Genomic DNA, 21,098 nt, shown 5'->3' on the forward strand with positions numbered 1-21,098 from the left:
CAAAATTAAACAAAGCCATTTGATTCCATGACTCCCCAACAATTTTAGTAGATTTCTGCACCTGATCACACAATATAACAAAATTTGAGAAGACAACGCTGAGAGTTTGATACCTTTGTTTTCACTTTGTCCTTATTCCATAAGGAGCCTGACTCTTGCAGCAAGTCTTTCAACTACAGCATGTGAAACCCTACTTAATATTGCTACCCTGACATGATGATATTTAAGAACTGTGGTTTCAAGTATGCTATTTATTTATTCTGTGTTGAAGTTAAGATGGGTGGGTGGGAGGTTGCTTCTCTGGAGTTCTCCTCAGTTGGATCTTCACTCCCAGGCCCTGGATTGTTCCTCCTTTCCAGTACCACCAGGTGTCCATGGTGACCACAGGGAAATACTGGGAGGAGCAGAGATCAGCTCCAGAAATGATGGTGACCCTAGAGAAGCCGTCCAGGTTTTTTATTTGATCCCGCAATGTCCCAGTTTTCCTTAGGATATCCCAGTTTTCATCAGAGAAATATTGGCGGGGATGAGAGTATCTGAACCCTTGCAATGGTCTTGACCCGTTCCCCTTTGATCCTGGCTTTTTCATTTCTTGGGCGCTGTCCAAAATGTGCAGCCTCGCTTACAGCCCTGGCCTTTCCTTAATTTGCCCATAGGAAACAAAGGTTGATTCATAAGAGCGGGAGAGGGAGGACGACGACGAAATCCTCAGTGGCGCATTGCCTTTATGAGGTCCAATCAAAATGCCACAAAATAGCTAGCAGCCTTTCCTAATTTTGCTGTTTTCCATCAGAGAGATTGGCAAGAGTTGGAGCATCAAGGGGTTGGGCTAGATCAGGCACAGGCAAACTCCAGCCCTCCAGATGTTTTGGGACTACAACTTCCATGATCCCTAGCTGACAGGACCAGTGGTCAGTGATGATGGGAATTGTAGTCCCAAACATCTGGAGGGCCGGAGTTTGCCCTACCCTAGATGACCCTCGGGATGCCTTCCAACCCTGATTCGATGACACTCCCCCCACCCCCAGCTCCCATCAGCTCCAACAAGTACGGCCAACGGCCAAGGCTGATGGGAGTTGTAGTTCAACATGTGGAGCGGCGCCGCTCCTCTGTCTACGCAGGTACTCTTCGCACGGAGGCGCCCCTCCGTTTCGGAACCGGAAGTTCACGTTGTGCATTGGGCTTCTACCTCTTAGGAACGCGGGGCTTGCAACGGGAGGCGGCTGCCGCCACGGCGGCCTAAGCCAATACTACTCACATGCTGTGGCCAATAAAAGTTGTGGCCTAATTTTGCCCATTAACCTAAAATAACGCGTCTTATTATAATCCTATGGAGAGTGGAGGGTCCTCGACTCACAACCGGAAGTTCAGGTTGCGCATTCTACCTCTTAGGGCACGCGGGACTTGTATCGGGAGGCTGCCGCCGCGCGACGCTCTCCCGCCGGCGCCTCTATGGCGATCCGCTCCGGCCGCCTCCATCTCTGTAGCCGGAAATGGACGGGCCGGGCGCGTTTGTTGTGGTGGACGCCGCTTCCTCCGCTGCCTGCGCGGCCGCTGTGACGGCCAGGCCCCGAGGGGAGAGGGCGAGGTGAGGCGGGAGCCCCGGGAGGGTCAGGGGAGGGAGGCCTCGGGGAATGGGGGGGGGGAGGGCAGAGGCCGTTGGCTGAAGGAAGCGTGTTGGTCACGCAGCAGGGGTGTTGGTCACGCAGAGAGAGAGAGAGGGACCTTGTTGGGACTGAAGGGGGAATGGGCGCAATTCTGGGCCACAGAGTCCTCCGGGTGGCTCTCTGTCCCCGCGAAGCCTACCTCACGGGGCTGTTGTGAGACTGAATGGGAGAAAGGAAGGGGCCGCGTGCGCCACTCTGGGGGTGGAAGGCGTGAAACAAATTGCATGAATTAATAATAATAATAATAATAATAATAATAATAATAATAATAATAATAATAATAATTTATTATTTGTACCCCACCCATCTGGCTGGGCTTCCCCAGCTACTCTGGGCGGCTTCCAACAAAGTATTAAAATCCCTCCCACACTCTTCTCTCTGCACGTGTAGCAAATGCAGTGCCGGATTTATCCTGAACAAGCTACAGCTTAGGGCCCCATTCTCTTGCCCCCCCCCCCCCAAAAAAAAAATTAAAGGAAAAATAACCTGGATGTACATTTCCAAAATATAAGATGAAAAACAAATAAAATAAAACCTACATACAGCAGCAGTGTTTTGTGTTGTGTCGGCCCATGTAAGTCATGGGCCCTGCCTGCTAGCCTGCTCCCTCAAATATCACATATAAAGGGTCCCATTACCTTCAGTAGCGTAAAGGTAAAGGGACCCCTGACCATTAGGTTCAGTCGTGACCAACTCTGGGGTTGCAGCGCTCATCTTGTTTTATTGGCTGACGGAGCCGGCATACAGCTTCCGGGTCATGTGGCCAGCATGACTAAGCCGCTTCTGGCGAACCAGAGCAGCGCACGGAAACGCCGTTTACCTTCCCGCTGGATCGGTACCTATTTATCTACTTGCACTTTGATGTGCTTTCGTACTGCTAGGTTGGCAGGAGCAGGGACCGAGCAATGGGAGCTCACCCCGTCACGGGGATTCAAACAGCCGACCTTCTGATTGGCAAGTCCTAGGCTCTGTAGGGCCTCCTCAAACCTAAATCCCGCCCTGGGTGAAGGCTGTGAAACCAATTGCATGAATAAATCCCTCTCACGCACACTCTGCACGTGTAGCAAATGCAGTGCCGGATTTATGCTAAACAAGCGACAGCTTAGGGCCCCACTCTCTTGGGGGCCCCAAAAAAATTTAAAGGAAAAAACACACCTGAATGTGCATTTCCAGACTATAAGATAAACTTCTTAATTGTAATTCAGTTCAACGATTACTTTGATAAAATACATATTTTGTTATGTGCAAATGGCTTTCGATACCTATCAGGTCCGCAAATTACCAGATAGCATACATTCAACACAAAAAACACTGACAATTCGTTTTTGAAAAAGGACAGCTGGGTATATAAAGGGCCCCATTACTTTCAGTAGCTCATGGGTTGGTTTACAGTATCAAGACAAAGCTATGGAAAGGGTATTTAGATAGTTTTGAACTGTAGGTGGGGAAAGAGTGGCTTAAAATGGGGAAAAATGTATTGGTTTAAGGTGTAGCTTAGCTTGTTCTGGATAAAGTGTGTGTAGAAATCCAGTTTTGAGGAGGGATCCTGTTGCTGCAGAACTACTTATGTTTGGAAGGAAAGGGCGGGCAAGCAATGAGTTAGTTTAGTGCTACCTGTATGCCCTGGTATTCATAACAATGCATTCGGTGCCCATTTAGAACTGGATATATATGAACTTGCTGGGATTAAAGAGCTTTTCAATGTCTGCAGGATTAAAGAGCTTATTGAGCTCTAAACAGAACATTAACATGTTAAGTTGTTAGGAACAGCCTGTTCAACCTGAACACAGCGCTGCAGACAACTGAGATTCATTGAGGCAAGTTCATAGTTGGAATTATCCTTTGGAACCTGGCTGAAGTCTTGTGCAACGTGGTGGATTATTTATCTTTTAAGATTAGACAGTTATGCTTCTGTTCTATAGACTGTGATGTGTGATTAAATAATGTGGTTTATATATATTTACAAAATATGAGAAACCCAACCCACTGACAGTACTGCTTGTGTTCTTTAGCCTTAGGACACTTGCAGAGAGGAGTAGATAGATCTAATAATAATAATAATAATAATAATAATAATAATAATAATAAATACTTTTATTATTTGTATGCTACCCATCTGACTAGGTTGTTCCAGCCACTCTGGGCAGCTCCCAACAGAGTATTATTCTCACTTGAAATGACAGCCTACTTGAATTTAAAAACAAAATCAAACCCACCCCTGTTGCACTTTCAGAAAAGACACTACTTCCTGAACTTCCCTGGTGATAAAGATCTTCGCTTTTTAAATTATTTTTCAGTGTGAGCGCACCGCGCTTATTGTCACTGAACTTTCTTTCCCTTTCGATATATTTTCTTAAATTTGATGTGTAAAAGTAACTAAATAGAATATATTCACGGGTCCTTCACTGAATCCCTCTGCTTACTTAAAACACCCCTTTTCAGTTGTGTTACACCGACTCGGGAATGCTCTGCACAGCTTGGTGATGTTTTCTCGCTGCCACGTGGCGTTCAAAAATCCATTAGTTATTTTATCTATTGTTCCTCTTATAGTCCAAGGAGCCATGCGTGGTTCTCCAGTGTTGAGCTCTTTATTGCTTTCTGTAGAATCATAGAATTGTAGAGTTGGAAGGGACCCAAGGGTCATCTAGTCCAACCCCCTGCAATGCAGGAATCTCAGCTAAAGCATCCATGACAGATGGCCATCCAACCTCTGCTTAAAAACCTCCAAGGAAAAAGAATTCACAACCTCCTGAGAGAGACAGTTCCACTTTTAGTCAGGCTGGGGGAAAAACAACAACACATTGCTGCTGTTGTTTTATGCTGTTATATATATTGTGTATGTGGGTTTATGTATTGTAACTCTTCATTTTAAACCGTGTTGGCCGTGGTGGGAGGTTTTGCTCAAAGAGGAGCAAATGAATGTTGTTTAGTTGTGTCCGACTCTTCGTGACCCCATGGACCAGAGCACGCCAGGAACTTCTGTCTTCCACTGCCTCCCGCAGTTTGGTCAAACTCATGCTGGTAGCTTCGAGAACACTGTCCAACCATCTCGTCCTCTGTCGTCCCTTTCTCCTTGTGCCCTCCATCTTTCCCAACATCAGGGTCTTTTCCAGGGAGTCTTCTCTTCTCATGAGGTGGCCAAAGTATTGGAGCCTCAGATTCAGGATCTGTTGTTACAGTGAGCACTCAGGGCTGATTTCCTTAAGAATGGAGAGGTTTGATCTTCTTGCAGTCCATGGGACTCTCAAGAGTCTCCTCCAGCACCAGAATTCAAAAGCATCCATACTTCGGCGATCAGCCTTCTTTATAGTCCAGCTCTCACTCCCATCCATCACTACTGGGAAAAAACATAGCTTTAACTATACGGACCTTTGTTGGCAAGGTGATGTCTCTGCTACAAATGAATACATTGAGTAAACGAAATATTTTTTCCAGGTTGCCCCCATGAGTTCTCCTGTGGAGGATGTCCATGATCCTCTTTGCCTGTGTGGTTCGGGTGAGGGATGGACTTCCACTCTCTGCCTCCACGGACTTCCACCTAGACCAGGACTTCTTGGAATGCAGGAAGAGGCTCAAGACCTTGTCATCCATTCTGACACAGTATCCAGAGCGCGGGACAGCCAGAGAACGTGACCTCAGTATACAGTAAGTCATGTTTCAGCTTGGCAGAAATGTTTTCCCTGAAATTGCCTTGATGGGTACCTTCATGTGTGTTCCCTCGATAGTAACATTTTATTTATGTATTTACACAATTTGTACTCTGGTTCATTAAAGTATGTATCTATAGTTACTAGAAAAGGTATGGTAATAAAATCCCAGCTAAAATTTAAGAGATGCATACTGTCACAATCTGAAAAACAAAACAAAACAAAACAACCTACAGCCATCAGGGAAAGCCTGAATAAACAAACAATCTTTTTTTAGGTGGATGAACATGCCACGGTTGATGCCTCTTAGATGACATGTAAGACTCGTAGAGCATATTGGATTTTTCAGATTCCAAAAATGAGGGGTGCAAAAGTCAAGTAGAATGTCTGGCCAAGCCTCTCTGTAACATCTTTCTGCTTTGTCCAAGGTTACTTCCTGATAACATGCAAGTTAAGCACACATCCATAGCTGTGGTTTCTGATACCAGCAAGCTCAGCAAAGGGTAGTGTTTTTACAGCTCTGGGCTGTTTTTACAGCTCTGGGCTGTTTCAGGTAAGGGATGCAGTTCTGTGCTTGAACAGCAAACAACCCCATCTCCTACATCAGGGGTAGGCAACCTAAGGCCCGGGGGCCGGATGCGGCTCAGTTCCTTTCTCAATCCAACCTGCGGACGGTCCGGGAATGAGCGTGTTTTTACATGAGTAGAATGTGTCCTTTTATTTAAAATGCATCTCTGGGTTATTTGTGAGGCATAGGAATTTGTTCATATTATTTTTCAAAATATAGTCTGGCCCACCACATGGTCTGAGGGACGGTGGACCGGCCCACGGCTGGAAAAGGTTGCTGACTCCTGTGTGGGGATTCTAGGTGCGGAGCTGTGACTGCAGCTATTGGGTGTTTGTTTGTTTTTTGCTGCTCTGGTCCCTTAGTTAAGTTTGTGTCTGGTGCGCATAGTGAATCCTGGATTTTTCTTCTTCTCAGCTTTCATTCTTCTGGAGACGTGGCCTGCCTGGGGATTTGCACCAGCAGTTTCCCAGCTGCCATGGCGTTCTGCTTTCTGGAAGAGCTCCAGTGGGAGTTTGCCACTACCTATGATGCCACCAGTGTGGGCCTGGCTACCAGACCGTATGCTTTTCTAGAATTCGGTGCGTACCATGCTTGCTCTGTTTCTTCCTCCTCCTCCTCCTCCTCCACCACCTCTTCAGGAATCGGTAGCAATCATCACATTTCAAATAAATCAAGAAGCCCGGCTAACATTCTGCCTTATACTTGCTGATACATCTTAATGGCCCTAACCTTAATTGATAGTATCTGCCAGAGAGGAAGCACAGCGATAACCATCCTGCCCAAACAGTGAAATAATCTCTTTACAGTGGTGCCCCGCAAGACGAACGCCTCGCAAGACGAAAAACCCGCTAGACGAAAGGGTTTTCCATTTTGGAGGCGCTTCGCAAAACGAATTTCCCTATGGGGTTGCTTCGCAAGACGAAAAAAATCTTGCATCCCCCCGCGGGTTTTTTTCGCTTTTTTCGCCCTTTTCTTAAGCCGCTAAGCCGCTTATCAACTGTTCCGCTGATAAGCCGCTTAACAGCTGATCGCTGGAAGCCGCTTGGCAGCTGTAGCGCTAATCCGCTAAGCTGTCAATGGGCTTGCTTCGCAAGACGAATAAACCGCTAGACGAAGAGAATCGCGGAACGAATTCTTTTCGTCTAGCGAGGCACCACTGTATTTGTAATACTTATTTGGGGTTGCCCTTGGAGACTGCTGATGGTAAAAGAAGTAGAAGGGTTTGAACATTTTGCCCACATATGTGGTGCTGGAGTCTTAAGCCCATCCAAGTTAGGTTATGGATGAGGACCATTTGCTTCAGATGAGCTACAGTGGTACCCCGCAAGACGAACGCCTCGGAAGACGAAAAACTCACTAGACGAAGGAGTTTTTCGTTTTCTTAGCCGCTTCGCAAGACGCATTTCCCTATGGGCTTGCTTCGCAAAACGAAGCTTGCCCTGCAAGCTCCGGGGATAGCGGGGAAGCGCAGCGCGTCTTCCCCACTGTCCCCGGACCTCTTTTGAAGCAAGGGGCGGCAACAGGGAGAAGCGATCTTCTCCCCGTTGCCAGCCCCGCAATCTCCGGGTACAGAGGGGAAGGCGCGCGGCGCTTCCCCTCTGTCCCCGGACGGTCTCCATAGGAACGCATTGATTGATTTTCAATGCATTCCTATGGGAAACCGTGCTTCGCAAGACGAAAAACTCGCAAGAAGAAAAAACTTGCGGAACGAATTAATTTCGTCTTGCGAGGCACCACTGTACTTGTTCAGTGAAAGCAGCAGTTCTTAATTTTGTAGAAACTCCTTGTGTGTCCTTCTCCCTTGCATAATAACATAAGAAGATCCCTGCTGGATCAGACCAGCGGCCCACCTAGTCTGGCATCCTGTTCTCACAGTGGTTAACCAAACGCCCATGGGAGGCCTGCAAGCAGGACCTGAGTGCAACAGCCCTTTCTCCCCACTTGTGATTCCTAGGAACTGGTATTCAGAGGCCTACTGCTTCCAATGGTGGAAGTACCGTATTTTTTGCTCTATAAGACGCACCAGACCATAAGACACACCTAGTTTTTGGAGGAGGAAAACAAGAAAAAATATTCTGAATCCCAGAAGCCAGAACAGCAAGAGGGATCACTGTGCAGCGATCCCTCTTGCTGTTCTGGCTTCTGGGATAGCTGCGCAGCCTGCATTTGCTCCATAAGACGCACACACATTTCCCCATACTTTTTAGGAGGGAAAAAGTGCGTCTTACAGAGCAAAAAATACGGTAGGCCATTGCCACCATGCAGACAAGACCCTCTCCCAGTGATTTCTGATGGATGTACTTGTGTACTTCCAGTAGCCCTATAGTAGCATCAAGCAGTCAGTGCTTCTCCCCCCACCCCGGCCAGCCCCTGGGAAGGTACATTCCTTATTGCTTTCTCTTGCAAGCCAGTACTTATTCCATGGAAGCTGTGGCACATTTGACCAGGCCGCATCTATTCTGCACCGAATACCAATTCTGTACAAATCTGGCACTTGGAAAAGTTTAGTTCCACGGGCTGCATATGTTTCACCAAGGGAGCATATTTGCATGCATTTTGTCAGGAGCAGGTCAGGCGTGACTCACGTGGCGTCAGTGAAGTTAACTCTTTGTCCAAAGAAACAAAACAGCTGAGGAGGCCAAGCCTAGTGAGCACAGCAACCCTTTCTGGTAGATCTTGCCCCAATGAGGCAGTTGTGAGGACGGAAGGTCCTGCCTCCCCACCGTTCCCTAAGTCTCCTCCAACCCTGGGTCCTTCCCAAGCAATCTGAGACTTTGCCACCTTGCCTTTTGCTCTGCCTTCTTCACACCTCTTCTGGTTCTGGGAGACCAGCGGGGAGGAGAGCTGGTTGCACAGGAGGGGGAGACCCTCCTGGCTTTTTCAGCAGCCTGCCTGATTTTTGCCTCTTGCCTGCCCCACTCCAGCCTCCACTTCTGCCTCTGATTCTGGGCTGCTTTCTACTGCAGACTCTCCCTGCTCTCTAAACCCTGTTACCTCTTCAGCTCCCAATACCTCCTCATCTCAGTCTGCTCCCTCTTCTCTCTCTCTCCCATCTTACTCCCACCACCTCTTCCCTTGCTCTGAGCCTTCTTCTTTTGGGGAAGGTGGACGCGGTTCCCCAGTGTGTGCCTCCTGCCACCCCTCTGCATCCAGCCAGTCCCATGGCAATTCTCTTACTTTCAGTGATTACTTTTCTGGCTTCTCTGATGCAGACAATGTCATCCAAAAAGTCAAAGGCCGTTTCAATTACACAAACTGCGCACAGATGAAGTTCAACTTGGAAAAGATCCAGGAAGAGCTCCTCTTGCGGCCTCCTGCACTTGTGAAGTTGGAAGATGCGGAGCTGAGGAATGGGATTGTGAACGGCCACACGGAGCTCCACATGGAATCTGGTGAGTCGCAGTCCGCAAAGGTGGATTCTTTGCTAGCCATACTCAGGAGCTGGTTGGCTACATTTACTTGCTAGTTAACTTTACTGCATTTCACTAATAGTTCCAGCTGATCGGCCATAGTCACAGCCAAAAATACAAGAACAAATAAGAGCTTTCAAAGGCATTCTATTCACTTCTGTAATAGTTGTGGCATATTATTTGGATGCTATAGTACTATCGGGACATGGGTGGCGCTGTGGGTTAAACCACAGAGTCTAGGACTTGCCGATCAGAAGGTCAGCAGTTTGAATCCCTGCGACGGGGTGAGCTCCTGTTGCTCGGTCCCAGCTCCTGCCAACCTAGCAGTTCGAAAGCACGTCAAAGTGCAAGTAGATAAATAGGTACCGCTCCGGTGGGAAGGTAAACGGCGCTTCCGTGTGCTGCTCTGGTTCACCAGAAGCGGCTTAGTCATGCTGGCCACATGACCTGGAAGCTTTACGCTGGCTCCCTCGGCCAATAAAGTGAGATAATCGCCGCAACCCCAGAGTCGGTCACGACTGGACCTAATGGTCAGGGGTCACTTTACTTTATAGTACTATCAGAACTTTACGTGAAACTTTAAACACACTAAAAGTGGTTCACGTGACTTGCTTTGTTAAATAACCCTGCTGGGTAGATCAGTATTGTTACCCAGATCTTGATCTCTCAAGAGGGGATACAGGAATAAATGCTTTGCAAATGATGCTGTGTGGAACTAATTCAGACACCAGGGTACGTAAGAAACATGAGAAATGGCTGTGAACGACATAGCAGTGCTCACCAGTCTCACTCTCTCTTTCTCATTCCCTTCCTTCTTGAACTGGCCTGAAGCTCCTGCTCACAGAATGCAACCTGTGTCTGCTTTGGGAATCTTATCTCTTGTTCTCAACATAATGTGTGGAGCACTGAATCTCATCCGAGGCGTTCACCTTGCAGAGTATTCATTTCAGGTAACTGGGGAGATGACATGGGGACGAGGAGGCTGGTAATTTCTTTGGTACCTGTCCAGACCCCTGCGAGATCAGGCTGGTGGCTCATCTATGCAGTATCCTGTTTTCACAGCGGCCAAGATATATATCTTAATGGAAACCCACAAGCAGGGTTGATTTCCACAGTCATGATTGACATGATAATTTTTTCTATTCTGCTGGAAGCCGCCCAGAGTAGCTGGGGAAACCCAGCCAAACAACAACAACAACAACAACACAATATAATTTAACCTTGCTGGGTTAATGTTGTGAACTTTGTTAAGGGAACATTAGTTGCTTATACAACAGCCATGTGACTGTAAATATAATTACTTAAGATCAGATGTCAAGGTTAGCCACTTCAATTTTTGAGACTTTCTAGTACACAGTGAACCCTCTAGGAACTGTGTGCATGTTAAGCCTCTATGAAAAGAAATTGTAAGCACTTTATTTGTTTTTCATTCATTGGCTGCTGTTTATACTTTCGTTATTATCTGATTGCAGCAGAAACACTTATATTTGACTCTGCTTTCTATATTTTAACCTGCCAATATCAGTGGATACGTTTTCTGATAGTTTATTATAAATTTAAAATGTTATAATATCCATATTTTCAACATGAGTTATTTATTTGGATCATGATATGACATTATCGGGCATTTAGACCTTAATTGAAACGATGCGTTGATTTGCAATTTTTGCTTTCATGTCATTAGCCACTTTGGGCACATTTATGGGACGCAGGTGGCGCTGTGGGTTAAAGCCTCAGCGCCTAGGACTTGCCGATTGAAAGGTCGGCGGTTCGAATCCCCGCGGCGGGGTGCGCTCCCGCTGCTCGGTCCCAGCGCCTGCCAACCTAGCAGTTCGAAAGCACCTCCGGGTGCAAGTAGATAAATAGGTACCACTCCGGCGGGAAGGTAAACGGCGTTTCCATGTGTGGCTCTGGCTCGCCAGAGCAGCGATGTCACGCTGGCCATGTGACCCGGAAGTGTCTCCGGACAGCGCTGGCCCCTGGCCTCTTGAGTGAGATGGGCGCACAACCCCAGAGTCTGTCAAGACTGGCCCGTACGGGCAGGGGTACCTTTACCTTTACCTTATGTGGGACATACAGATTAAAATAATAAATTAATACCTGCAAATTGGCCACGGATAAATTTCGACTGGGAAACAACTGCAGAATCAATGTCCAAGAAAGTAACGAAACCAGAGAGTTAAATAAATATCCAGGCTTATTTTACATGTTTTGCCCAGTGGGGGCCCCTTCTCCATCTTTTTAACAGAGCAAGGGTAACTTAGATATTGCAAAGTGTTCTGTGCAAGTTGAAAGCTAGTAAAATGTGAACCAATTAAACCTGACTGCATGCAAAACAGATGAACTGTTCTATCTCTGAAGAGCTCTTGACATCTTTGATGGGTTTGACGAGAGTGCAAACACCATTTCCCCCTAAATGGGGCTGTTGTTTGTTCAGAGCTATAAAAATATATTGTTTTACAAACTCTTTTTTTAAAAAAAATATGCTGTGGAATAATTTTGAACCAGATGAGTACTTTGGTTTACATTTGTTTCTCCAGTGGCATGACTCACTGTGTACACAGTCTTAATTGTAAGTTAAATACCGGTTTAGTTCCTTCCTGATTCTGTTGTTTTGAGTGCTGAAGTAATAAAATAAAGACCACTGTGTACCTTCTTGAAACAAATTCATTCAGGCTTGCACACAGTCAGGGAGGCTTTCCAAATGCTTTGTGCCCCCTCCTTTTAGATGCACATGACTTAACACAGATATAGATCGGCAGGCAAGAGAGTATTTCCCCCCCTATGGTCTAATAACTTTGTGGACTTATTTGCACCGACTGAGTTAATTTGGCCTTCAAATGTCATCTTCCAACAGGAAGACCACAAAGGAATTGGAAATGTGATAGCATTTCTCCTGCCCTTTGTAGCCTGCTTTTTGTTGGTAAGTATATTATTTTTTCCCCACGAAAACCAGACGTGCCATGATTTACAGTCTTGCATAGAATATAGAGTCCTAAGGGACCCTAAGGATCATTTAGTCCAGGCACGCCAACAGGTAGAGGGCTTTCCTCCTCCCTAAGAAAAGCTGAACACCTTTGACCTGAACCCCCCAAAAGGGGGTAGCTCACTGCCAGTTTTTAACTGTGAGTAGATCTCATTCATGGGACACGGGTGGCACTGTGGGTTAAACTGCAGAGCCTTGGACTTGCTGATCAGAAGGTCGGCGGTTTGAATCCCCGTGATGGGGTGAGCTCCCGTTGCTCGGTCCCTGCTCCTGCCAACCTAGCAGTTCGAAAGCACGTCAAAGTGCAAGTAGGTAAATAGGGACCACTCTGGCGGGAAGGTAAACGGCGTTTCCGTGTGCTGCTCTGGTTCGCCAGAAGCGGCTTAGTCATGCTGGCCACATGACCTGGAGGCTGTATGCCGGCTCCCTCGGCCAATAAAGCGAGATGAGCACCGCAACCCCAGAGGCGGTCACGACTGGACCTAATGGTCAGGGGTCCCTTTACCTTTACCATTACAGTGGTGCCTCACAAGACAAAAAGAATCCGTTCCACGAGTCTCTTCGTCTTGCGGTTTTTTTGTCTTGCGAAGCAAGCCCATTAGCGGATTAGCGCTATTAGCGGATTAGCGGGCTTAGCGTATCAGCTGATAAGCGGCTTAGCGGATCAGCTGTTAAGCGGCTTAGCGGATCAGCTGATAAGTGGCTTAGCAGATCAGCTGTTAAGCGGCTTAGCGGATCAGCTGATAAGCGGCTTAGCGGCTTGGGAAAAAGGGGGGGGGGAGAAAAAAACCCAGCAGGAACTCGCAAGACATTTTCGTCTTGCGAAGCAAGCCCATAGGAAATTCGTTTTGCGAAGCGCCTCCAAAACGGAAAACCCTTTTGTCTAGCGGGTTTTCCGTCTTGCGAGGCATTCGTCTTGCGGGGCACCACTGTAGATCCCATTCTCTTGGGAGTTGGCCCACCCCTGGACTAGTCCAACCCCCCTGCAATGCAGGAATACGCAGCTGTCCCAAATGGGGATCGAACCTGCAACCTTGGCGTTATCAGCACAGCGCTCTAACCAGCCGAGTTATCTAGCTCAGGGCATGATGGTAAACAGCAACCACTGGGAAAAGATAGGCATAATATCTAACAAGGACAGGAAGAAGCATCATGGACAGAATAATTGCCACAGACAGGAAGAACAAGGATATAGTTCACCTGTAGCTTGATAAATCGTTTAATGTGTCAATACGAATGGAAGTCGTTAAAACTGCAGTTGTTGTATAAGGGCTTGTTAATTTGACCTGAGTGAAATCAGGGTGGATTTGATTTAAATCAAATCGACTTAAATCACTTGCCAGTAAGACTTGATTTAAATCACTAGTCAGTAAGATTAGATTTAAATCTTTTTGTTACAGAAAGACTCATTCTTGCTGATATAATCTTAATATTTACAACCAGATGAAGGTTCAGACAGGAGAAATTCTCAGCCCTACCTGGAGAAGCCAGAGATTGGAACTAGGAGCTCTTGCATATGAAGATATGTCCCTTCCTTTCATAGCCTGGTTGCTAAACTTCTCTCTGGTTTTCTTCCTTTTCCAGTGCTGCCTTTACCTATTCTACAGTTCAGCCAGGAAGATAAAGGTCTTTGTACTTTTCGTCACAATCTGTCTATGCAACATCTACCTGTATGGGTTAAGGAACATCTGGCAGATACTTTTCCACATAGGAGTGGCATCCCTTTCTTCCCATCAGATACTGACACGGCAAGTTGTGGAGAAACCGCCAGACTTTGGAGTATGAAAACAATCGTGGAATACCAGCTGCGGGTTGTTGTTGTTTTTTTTAAAAAAAATGTTTGGTTTGGGAAAGGGGGTGTTTAACGCTGGTCAAAACCAGCTTGTGTAAAATGGCGAGCGTTTTTTTTTGTCACCCAGCCTTTCCCAGAAGAATGGGTTTTAGCCCACTGTTGTGGGTTTATAGAAGCTCAAGGGAACAGGCATACACGGTGTCCAACTCAAGGCAGGGTCCTTCGAGCACCATTCCTTTTCAGATCAACGCACATAATCTAGAGAATGATCTGGATGCCCTTGCCGGAGTGAAGCAGAGCCGAGGGCCTGATGGGTCCTTGCTGTTCTGGGATTCCGGGAGAAAGATAGGCTGCAGTTTCCAGCAACCACAAATAAAACAAATAATCTGATCTGTAGTGTCCTGCAAGCAGAGAGCAGGAGAGCTCTAGACAACCCCAGAGCATCAGTCCATGTCCAACTGGAGAAGGCAAGCCATACAGGGATGGTGATTGTTGCTTTCACGCTGAAACACCCCCTAAATACGTTCCAGTCAGTTAAATACCCACACGGCACCACAAAGGCCAGGCTTTCGACTCCTACAAGTTTAAGACACAGGTAGAGCTAATAGAATGGTTTGTGGCTTTTTTATGGCAAAGATGGCTTTAAATGGTAGGCAGCTTATTGTGACTACGCTAGGGGAGTAGCAACTGATATAATCTCGAATGCAGATTATAGATGCCGTTTGCATGCATTTAGATTAATAGTAATGAACGAGTTGTTGGGCAAATGCTTTGTATGTATTAGAGGTAACAGGAGGAAAAGGCTAAAGAGCTGAATAGGAGGTTTATCAGTAGAAGGTGGTCCATTGGGGCAAATAGGCACTGCCCCACCAGCCCAGGTGTGCTCTCAGCCAGGCCTCACCTGCCTGCTTTCTTGCTCGCAAGCTGTCCAGAAACTGGCTCTGTCAGCTTCCTCCTCCTCCTCCTCTTTCGTCTCAGTGTTGCTCTTGTGTAAGTCAACAGGAAGGAGGATGGGGGCAAAATTAGAGTTGATTGGTTCTGCCTGTCATTGGCTCTGGCGCCACCTGCTGTTGGGCTCCCTGCCTTCTGCCCTACCAGTCCCAACATGCACCCCCCCATCACCGGTGTTGATGTTCCTTTGCAAATCATCCAGGCGGACGTTCCTTGCACATCCTATTCAGCACTTTTTCTTCCTGGCCTGTGTGTTGTTTGTACAAAGGCACTGAAGGTAGAACAGGGTAAAAAAAAAGAGGTCTGTTGGCAGAACAGACAAGTGGGAGATATCAGTACTAGGCATTGTCTCACTGATGGGGATCAGGCAACACAAAAAAGCCCCCCGCATTTGCTCCCTATGCAGATTAAAACATTTCAGCTGAACTGAACAGCTTTTAAATAGCAACCAGGGTGCAAGTTGTCTGCCAGCAACAACACTGGTTTAGCGTGGCCTCTGGCAACTGGTGCATCTGTTGTGATTCTTAAAGAGTTCAAGCTTTCACTTAACTAAACGAAAATGTTTCTAGTCGTGTGGGCTAAGGAAATGAGACTAAAAGAGAGAGAGAGATAGTCTTCTGACAAGTCTATAGAGAAGGGAAACAAGCCTGGACTCCAGTTCCAGCTTCTCTGCTTTCCTGTCTTGCAGCCCACACCTTTTGAAAAGAAAAAGCAACTTGCTCTATGGCAGGGGCTCCCAATAGCCTCCCTAATGCAGCTTTCCGTGTGCAGAAAATTTCCCGAAGGAACTTTCAATCTCCCTTTCCTGGTCCGCCCTGATACAATTCAGGCACATTTCTTAACTTTTGTAAGAATATATGATTCATATTAATGGAAGCTATTGCCCTGTAACTGAGACTAGAGCAGGTTCTCTCTCTCCTGATACTCTTATTGCAGCTCATTCGATGTATTTAAGATTTGTGAACAGAGTTTAATTTAAGAGCATGCACTTTTGAAAGTAGTAACTAGAACCTGTGCTCCTTTCAGCCTCTGCTGCACTGTACAGTCCGGTATTTAATGTGTAGAAATATGCCAGCGTTTACACCATTTGTGAACCCTTTTTGATAACTTTTGGAACAAAGTTTGTTGTGTAAAGTTTTGATGCAGTTTTTCTCGGTGACGGATTAAGATGTTTTACAGGACAGTCTCTTACTTGTGATAGTTTGGGGTTAGAGTTATTTGTTGGACTTCAAACCATTCTCACATTCATCCTTACTGCATGTCCTGCAGGACTCATCCCCTTACTCAGGATTTTGTATTTTCTCTCGACTATGAGAGTGGTGGGGAAAGGATGAAGGGAATTAACTTTCTTAGTCTGCAGACCGCTTGAGGTGCGAACTGAAGAAACTAAGAATTCTCTAAAATCTGCTGGTAGCTCACACTGAGACTTCATTGTTTAATAGCTGACCTCAAGTCACAAAAGCAACTCACATCATCTCCTGCTTCCCCTTCGCTACCAAAACCACTGCCTCTCCTTTGCCTGCTTTCCCAAATACATCTTGTTCCCCTTCAGATTTCAGCATATCAGTGGAATGCGTCCACTCTGTGTTTTCATTTTTTTTTCCTTAAAAGGAGAGTTCTTCAAAACTTAGCCTGTGACCCTCAGCAAGCTTAGAGATTATCCAAAGAGTCAGAAAAATCTCTTGGTACAGCGATTGGGTGGGGATGGCGTTTTTGAATGAACCAACGCACAAACTCCCTTCAGCATAGAAAACTAGTATGCCAGAAAGTGCACTTCTCTTCTTTTTAGGAACGCGCTTTTTTCCTTCTTCTTTTCACCTGTGGGGCATTCACACACGCGCACGCTTCCTTCTCCAATTGTCTAATTACGTCACGCACAGAAACGTCGCATGAAATCAGCAAGATTTCTTTTCAAGCCGACGTATTTGGCGTTCAGGTTTTTGATGAGGCTGAGCAGCAGTGCCAATCCCTGTACAGATTTTCACAGGACATAGGGGAATCCAGAGGGACAAATGCAGGGCAGAAGTTTGTGGGTAACCAACTGCGCAGCTAGTTCTGTGCTTCCACCTGGGCCCCCTTGGCTGGTTCAAAGCTGGCACTGCTGTCGGTCAGCCACTTTCATTTTGGTGGTCTGCAACCTGCAGGGAAGCCACATACACAGTGCAAAGTGCTTTATGGTCTTGCTTTCCCCTGCAACCTCTTAGCCCAGTGTGCTTAGTGCCTCCTGGTTTTACAGATGGGGTAACAGGCTGCCCGGGACGCGCGTGGCGCTGTGGGTTAAACCACAGAGCCTAGGACTTGCTGATCAGAAGGTCGGCCGTTCAAATCCCCACGACGGGGTGAGCTCCCGTTGCTCGGTCCCTGCTCCTGCCAACCTAGCAGTTCGAAAGCACGTCAAAAGTGCAAGTAGATAAATAGGTACCACTCTGGCGGGAAGGTAAACGGTGTTTCCGTGCACTGCTCTGGTTCGCCAGAAGCGGCTTAGTCATGCTGGCCACATGACCCGGAAGCTGTATGCCAGCTCCCTCAGCCAATAAAGCAAGATGAGCGCCACAACCCCAGAGTCGGTCACAACTGGACCTAAGGGTCAGGGGTCCCTTTACCTTTACCAGGCTGCCCAAACCAACCTCAAGGCGAGCCAAGGATTGCCAGGCCGAAACCCACAGCCCCATCCTCTTGACCATAACGGCCACCATTATTTTGATACTGTGTCATTTACAAAGGAGAAGTGCAAGTTTGATACGCTGTTTTCACATATTTTGAGTTTTAAAAAAATAAAATAAAAAAGGGCATGTGCTAGGCTGATTGGGGAAATTAATGAGACAGCTCAAAATAAAAAGGGCATGTGCTAGGCTGATTGGGAAAATTAATGAGACAGCATGAGGATCTCAGGGTTGTGGGTTCGAAACCCACACTGGGGGAAAAGATTCCTGCATTGCCCAGGGTTGGACTAGATGACCCTCGAGGCCCCTTCCAGCTCTACAGTTCTTTGATTCTATGAGCCTAGGTCTCACTGAGGTGGTCTGTCCCTGAGTTTGTCTATGGGTGGGGGCTTTCAGGGTGGAAATTCCCCCAATGCTAAATAAATTCCCTGCTCATGGAAAACCAGCGTGTAAGGGAGAAGGCTAGAGTAGAACCCTTCTCCTAACAACTTGATAAGATGGTTTCTTTTGCTTAATGAAATGTTTTATCCTGTGAGCCCCACAACCTACGGTCTGAAGCAGCAGAACCCAGATGTTGAGTAGATCACGTTACTGAACGCTGACTCTTTACAGCAGTGTTTAGAAGAATTTTCCTGTGTTAACTGCTGTGCCATTACAATATCTCGTTTATGTAACGGGATTATACCCAACCAAGTTTTACTCAAAGTAGATCCATTGAATTGAATGGAACTAAGTTAGCCGTGCCCATTAATTTCATTGGGTACTGTATACAACTCAATCCAACAAATTGATTATTTAAAACCATGCTGAAAAGGGGCAGAGTTAAGAATGTATTTTGAAAAGGATGGTTTTGTGCTGCTTTAGTAAACGATGCCCATTCCTGCTTCCTCATTTCACACTTGAGCTTTGTTTTAGTAACAGCCAACTAATGCCACATTTTAATTTGTAAAATTAACAGGCAGGTTAGGATTTTAAGCAAGCTCCCATCCCTTTTTTATTTTCAAACCAAAGAGATTCTTCATACTTTTTTTGCGTGTGGAAAAAGAGGTACCATTTTTCTGGAGATGTTTTTGCACTGTATTATAAAAAGACTGATCTTTCGTCGCTGTCGAAGTCATTTTTTTTGCATGGGTGTACATATGTATATAAACTAACGGACAATTAAAAGTCAAAGAATAAATGACCTTTTTGTAATTACTTGTGACGTGTGATTTCTCCAGCATAGGACTGGTAAGTCCTGCCTCTTTCCTAAGTCCTCTTGCAACTCTTCAGGGTCCTGAAAGATCTGTAGGTCTATAGAACTTGCTAGTGCAAGTTAGGAAGGATATTAATAAACAATATACCCTCTCCTGCCTTCCTGAACATTCCCACACAAAGCATGTGTTTTCCACTAAGCTACCATCGCTCCCCAGTTTTCCTTTATGAGATCCTGAATGAATTGGTCCAAAGCCCTTCGTGCGTTTGATCTGTTTCCCTCTTGGCCCTGCACCTCCCGTCACTCTGAAAAAGAAAGCAAGGCCTGGATGTGTTCAATGGTTTGTTCTTCCAGATATCTGTATGTACAACACTCCTGTCGCTTCTCTTGTTTGAGCTTGTGAAACAGGGACATCGGTTGATGTCAGCAGAGGAAGCAATTAGGAGCAGCTTTCCCTTTTGAAGTTGTGGATAAAAGCGACCTGGGCGTGTTCCAACCGTCAGAAGTGGAGCGCCACACGCAGAGGGAAATGGGGAGATTAAAACATTTCTGAGGACGGTTGGAAATTTTGAAGCACGCTGCACCGCTTTGAAATTAAAAGGCACATTAAGCAGTTGGTCCCTTACCTTTCTCGCCCTGATCTGGCTACAGTGATCCACGCGACGGTCACCTCCAGGCTTGGTTATTGTAACTAGCTCTACGTGGGGCTGCCCTTGAAGCTGACCCAGAAACTCCAGCGGGTGCAGAATGCCGTGGCAAGGCTCCTTACGGGGTCCTTGCTGCGGGATCACATTCATCCAGTGCTTTACCAGCTGCACTGGCTCCCGGTGGAGCACAGGGTCAGGTTTAAGGTGCTGGTTTTGACCTTTAAAGCCCTATGCGGCTTAGGACACATGTACCTATGGGACCGCCTCTCCTGGTATGCCCCGCAGAGGACCTTAAGGTCCACAAATGACAACACTTTGGAGGTCCCAGGTCGCAAGGTGGTTAGATTGGTCTCACCCAGGGCCAGGGCCTTTTCAGTACTGGCCCCAACTTGGTGGAAAGCTCTGTCCCAAGAGACCAGGGCCCTGCGTGACTTGACATCTTTCCGCAGGGCCTGCAAGACAGCTGTTCCACCTGGCCTTTGGTTTGGACTCAGTCTGACCCTTATGTTTCTCTCCCCTTATGGTTTTGATCTATGGGCTACTTTTAAAATGAGGCTGCATTTTAAATTGTATTTTAACCTGTATTTTAAATTGGTTCCCCCCTATAATTTTTTAATGTAATTTTACTGGTGTTAGTCGCCCTGAGCCTGACTCTGGCTGGGGAGGGCGGCGTATAAATGAAATTTTTATTATTCTTATTAGATGTTACTGGCTACTGAGGAAAGAGCTTGGGAGGCGACAGAATGATATAATAATGCTATTTCAGTGAACTCCACCCAGGACCCACTTTTAACCCAAACATTCCCCCTTTTTTCATGGGGGGAAAGTGCTCCTCTTGCGACCCACCTTTGGGGATCAGGCCGTGACACGCTGGCGGGCTCCAACCCACCAGTTAAAGACCTGTGCATTCCAGTGCCACCCACGAGCAGGGTGGATTTGATTTAAATCAAATTGATTTAAATCACAATTTAAATCCTCTCTTTTTTTTACAGAAAGACTAATTCTTGCCAGAATAATCTTAATACAGTGGTACCTCGGGTTAAGAACATACAGTAATTCATTCTGGAGGTCTGTTCTTAACCTGAAACTGTTCTTAACCTGAAGCACCACTTTAGCTAATGGGGCCTCCCGCTGCCGCTGCACTGCCGCCAAGTAATTTCTGTTCTCATCCTGAAGCAAAGTCCTTAACCCAGGGTACTATTTCTGGGTTAGTGGAGTCTGTAACCTGAAGCGTATGTAACCCAAGGTACCGCTGTATTTACAACCAGGTGAAGGTTTCATTTTTGGAATAACAAATTTTCAGAGTAGTTTTTACCGTTATATCAAAAATTACTGATTTGGTTATACTATTAGAAATACATTGACAGATAATTATGAAATTATTGTGAGGTTTAATAAGTTAACTGTTTATATTTGGACAGCCTTTCTGCTGTACTTTATTGGAAGGAGAAAAACAACCATTTCCTTAATAACAATTTAAGCAATTTATTTAACTAAAACAATAACATTATAGCATCCATTATAGAATCCATGTTTGTTAACTGATGTGGTTAAATGATTTTTTTAAAAAAC

General features: G+C 46.2%; 2 protein-coding genes across 3 annotated transcripts in view; one reads left to right on the forward strand and one right to left on the reverse strand.

Annotated features, from left to right (window-relative positions):
* Positions 1-21,098, reverse strand: part of LOC310827797 (vasoactive intestinal polypeptide receptor-like) — a 306,828-nt gene that overhangs the window by 108,482 nt on the left and 177,248 nt on the right. The gene's annotated exons all lie outside the window — the stretch shown is intronic.
* SEC22C (SEC22 homolog C, vesicle trafficking protein) lies at positions 1,414-18,878 on the forward strand. 2 transcript variants are annotated; one of them, XM_083704324.1, is made up of 7 exons: positions 1,414-1,588; positions 5,103-5,312; positions 6,297-6,460; positions 9,095-9,274; positions 10,124-10,242; positions 12,150-12,215; positions 13,863-18,878. In XM_083704324.1, exons 2-7 carry the CDS (start codon positions 5,131-5,133, stop codon positions 14,061-14,063), a joined length of 912 nt encoding a protein of 303 aa, XP_083560450.1. In that variant the 5' UTR covers positions 1,414-1,588; positions 5,103-5,130; the 3' UTR covers positions 14,064-18,878. The 2 variants fall into 2 exon arrangements, with proteins under 2 accessions (XP_083560450.1, XP_083560451.1); XM_083704325.1 differs by lacking the exon at positions 1,414-1,588 and adding an exon at positions 2,892-3,484.

The sequence above is a fragment of the Podarcis gaigeae genome (assembly GCF_964106915.1).
Source record: "Podarcis gaigeae genome assembly, chromosome: 12".
Taxonomy (NCBI): domain Eukaryota; kingdom Metazoa; phylum Chordata; class Lepidosauria; order Squamata; family Lacertidae; genus Podarcis; species Podarcis gaigeae.